The 2533-nt window shown below is 40.5% G+C and overlaps 1 protein-coding gene across 1 annotated transcript; it reads right to left on the bottom strand.

The window, feature by feature from the left end:
• Window positions 1-54: 54 nt before the first annotated feature.
• Window positions 55-2501, bottom strand: LOC123254424 (zinc finger protein 608-like). The gene is made up of 2 exons (XM_044683451.1): window positions 2338-2501; window positions 55-1400 (listed from the first exon to the last, which is right to left on the bottom strand). Exon 2 carries the CDS (start codon window positions 1220-1222, stop codon window positions 137-139), a length of 1086 nt encoding a protein of 361 aa, XP_044539386.1. The 5' UTR covers window positions 1223-1400; window positions 2338-2501; the 3' UTR covers window positions 55-136.
• Between the last annotated feature and the right edge of the window lie 32 nt (window positions 2502-2533).

Below are 2533 nucleotides of genomic sequence, written 5' to 3'. Positions count from 1 at the left end.
TCTCTCTCTCTCTCTCTCTCTCTTTCTCTCTCTCTCTCTCTCTCTCTCTCTCTCTCTCATATATAAACACACTCACACATAAACTTCCATCTATGAAGTGATCACTGCTGCCACCACAACAGCTACAAGAACACCATTAGTTGTACAGATCTAAATAATTCACTCGGATATTAAATAATAATGGTGATACAATATAAATGCCACTAAGACCAGAAAGCAAACCATGTTTATGGTATACATAGGTAAAGGCACCCAGATAAAAATAAACAATGAGGTACACAAGGTGAATATCTAAGAAGGTGACTTGTCCTACCTTCTCTGTTTTCAGTTTCTTGATTCGCCTGTGGTTCTGCTCATCCTCTTCTTCTTTCTTTACCAAAATAGAGTTCCCCAAGAGCCCTGAATCCGGAGCATTTTTGCTAACTTCCCCTCCAGGGGAGGAGGTAACACTCCCAGCATCCCCACAATGGTAGGGACTCCCGCCATCATTGCCCTTGGCCCCAAAACCATACAGGTGCCCCCCAGAGGGGACTTGGCCACCACTGCCATTGGAATGGCCCTGAAGCAGGTCATGTTTGTCTTTCCTGGATTTCCCTGTATCTTTATCCCTCTTGGAGCCTCTACTGCTCTGATTTTTACCTGTTTTCTCCTCTTTATTTTTCCCACAAGAGGCTGCCCCTGTGGCAGCAATAGTGGTGCTGGTGCTGGTATTGGTATTATTGCTGTTTGGGTTGCCACAGCTGCTGCTGCTCACACATTGACCCAGTGCTGAATTCATGCCAGTTGCCTCTCCAGGGCGCCCTTGGACTTCCTGCCTCTTACCAGCACTGCTGATCTCAGGAATCCCATACAAGGCAGCAGAAGGCAGAGATTTATTAGCATCCTTAGAAGTTTTACTCCTTTTCACTTTTGATTTGCTGGTCTCTTTGTGTGAATTCCCCTGGGGAGCAGAGGGCTGAACAGAAGCAAATTTTAGGCCATCAGCTAAGACGGTGGTAGCATTAGCCCCACTGGAAGCCAAACTCCCACAATCCTTGGAGCTGTTGCTGCTAGTGCTGTTACTGGAATTATTCATCTCTAATTTCTGTCTGTCCTTCTCCAAATCAGCATCCAAATCTATTATTAAATTCCCAACCCCAATTTCCCAATCATCACCACTGTCATAAGTATCAACTGTGTTTGGATCCACACCTTTTCCTGCAGTGGAAATGTTCACTGACATCCTGAAAACAAGATTTCTGGAATGAAAATCCGAAGAACTTTCCTTTGGTGATGAGGGGACATTCGTTTATCTCCACCAGATTTTCTCTTACAAAAAAAAAAGTCGTCTCTTCCACTTCTTTTTCCTGCCCCAGGTATGTGTCCCGGGTCTATACCCTTCAGTCCAGGTTCATCTTTTCCTGTGAGGGGGGGAAAAGTCGAATATTTCTAGTCTGGGTGTTACCAGAATATAATATGATTAATATTGGGGAATTAGGGAATAAGTAAGGGATAGGACAAGGTTATATAGTAAAGGTGGCTCATGTACTGTTTCCACTGTCCAAGTTTCTGTGGTTTTGTTTCTCATATAGGAAAATACACCCAAGATAAAAAAAGTATATTTAAAAATAATTTAATAATATAATTCATATCCAGAAAGCTAAGAACAACCACACACAAAAAATGAATTTAGGGTCTGTACAACATCAAAAATAACAGGGAGAAAGGGAAGGAAATAATAGCCCTAACCCTTCCTGAACTTCTCCAATTTTAGTTTTAAAAGCTCTGACCTTGGGAGTTTAAAAATTAGTTTTCAGGATGATCTAATGTCTAAATTACCTCCATTTCTGAATCTTCACCAAAAACAAAAGAAACAAGAAAAAAAGAAAAAAATGGGCTTAAAAAAAATTCGGTAATAAAACCAAAAAACAAAAATAAAAAGGAACAACAACTCCTCTACAAACACCTCACACCTCCTTTGTGTGTGTGTATCTGAGTGTGTGTGTGTGTGTGTGTGTGTGTGTGTGTGTGTGTGTGTGACTATGCCCTCAGGAATGAAAACTGCTGAAACAAAGAATGGGTGTACTTTAGAAAATGTAACATCTAAAATAAGCCTCAAGTATTCCTTCTAGGTCACAGAATTGCTCATTCGTTAAATATAGTATTACTGACTATAGGAAACTGATTAAGAGGTATACTTTAAATCATCTACACCAAGGTGGCCTCAGTGACCGAAAATGAGTGTGTGTTTGACAAAGATCGGTCAAAATGGTTTTAAAGGGATCTTTCCCATTTTTAAACAGTTGATTGTCAAATATTATAGATAGATAGATATACATACACACACATATTGCTTACCTTTAATCCTTTATCATTTTTAATTAGGCCAGCAAATCACAATGCTGTTCCCACACGACTCAGCAACAACCCTGTGCCTCATTTTACTTAAACATCAAATGATCAAGAAGCAGAAACCAAGTAAAACATCTCAGTCAGAATAATCACTCGATAACATTATCCCCCCCAGCGCATACACACACTCTCTCTCTCTCTC

The sequence above is a fragment of the Gracilinanus agilis genome, unplaced genomic scaffold, assembly GCF_016433145.1.
Source record: "Gracilinanus agilis isolate LMUSP501 unplaced genomic scaffold, AgileGrace unplaced_scaffold21873, whole genome shotgun sequence".
NCBI classification, from domain to species: Eukaryota; Metazoa; Chordata; class Mammalia; order Didelphimorphia; family Didelphidae; genus Gracilinanus; species Gracilinanus agilis.
This window is presented reverse-complemented; position numbering and strand designations above follow the sequence as displayed.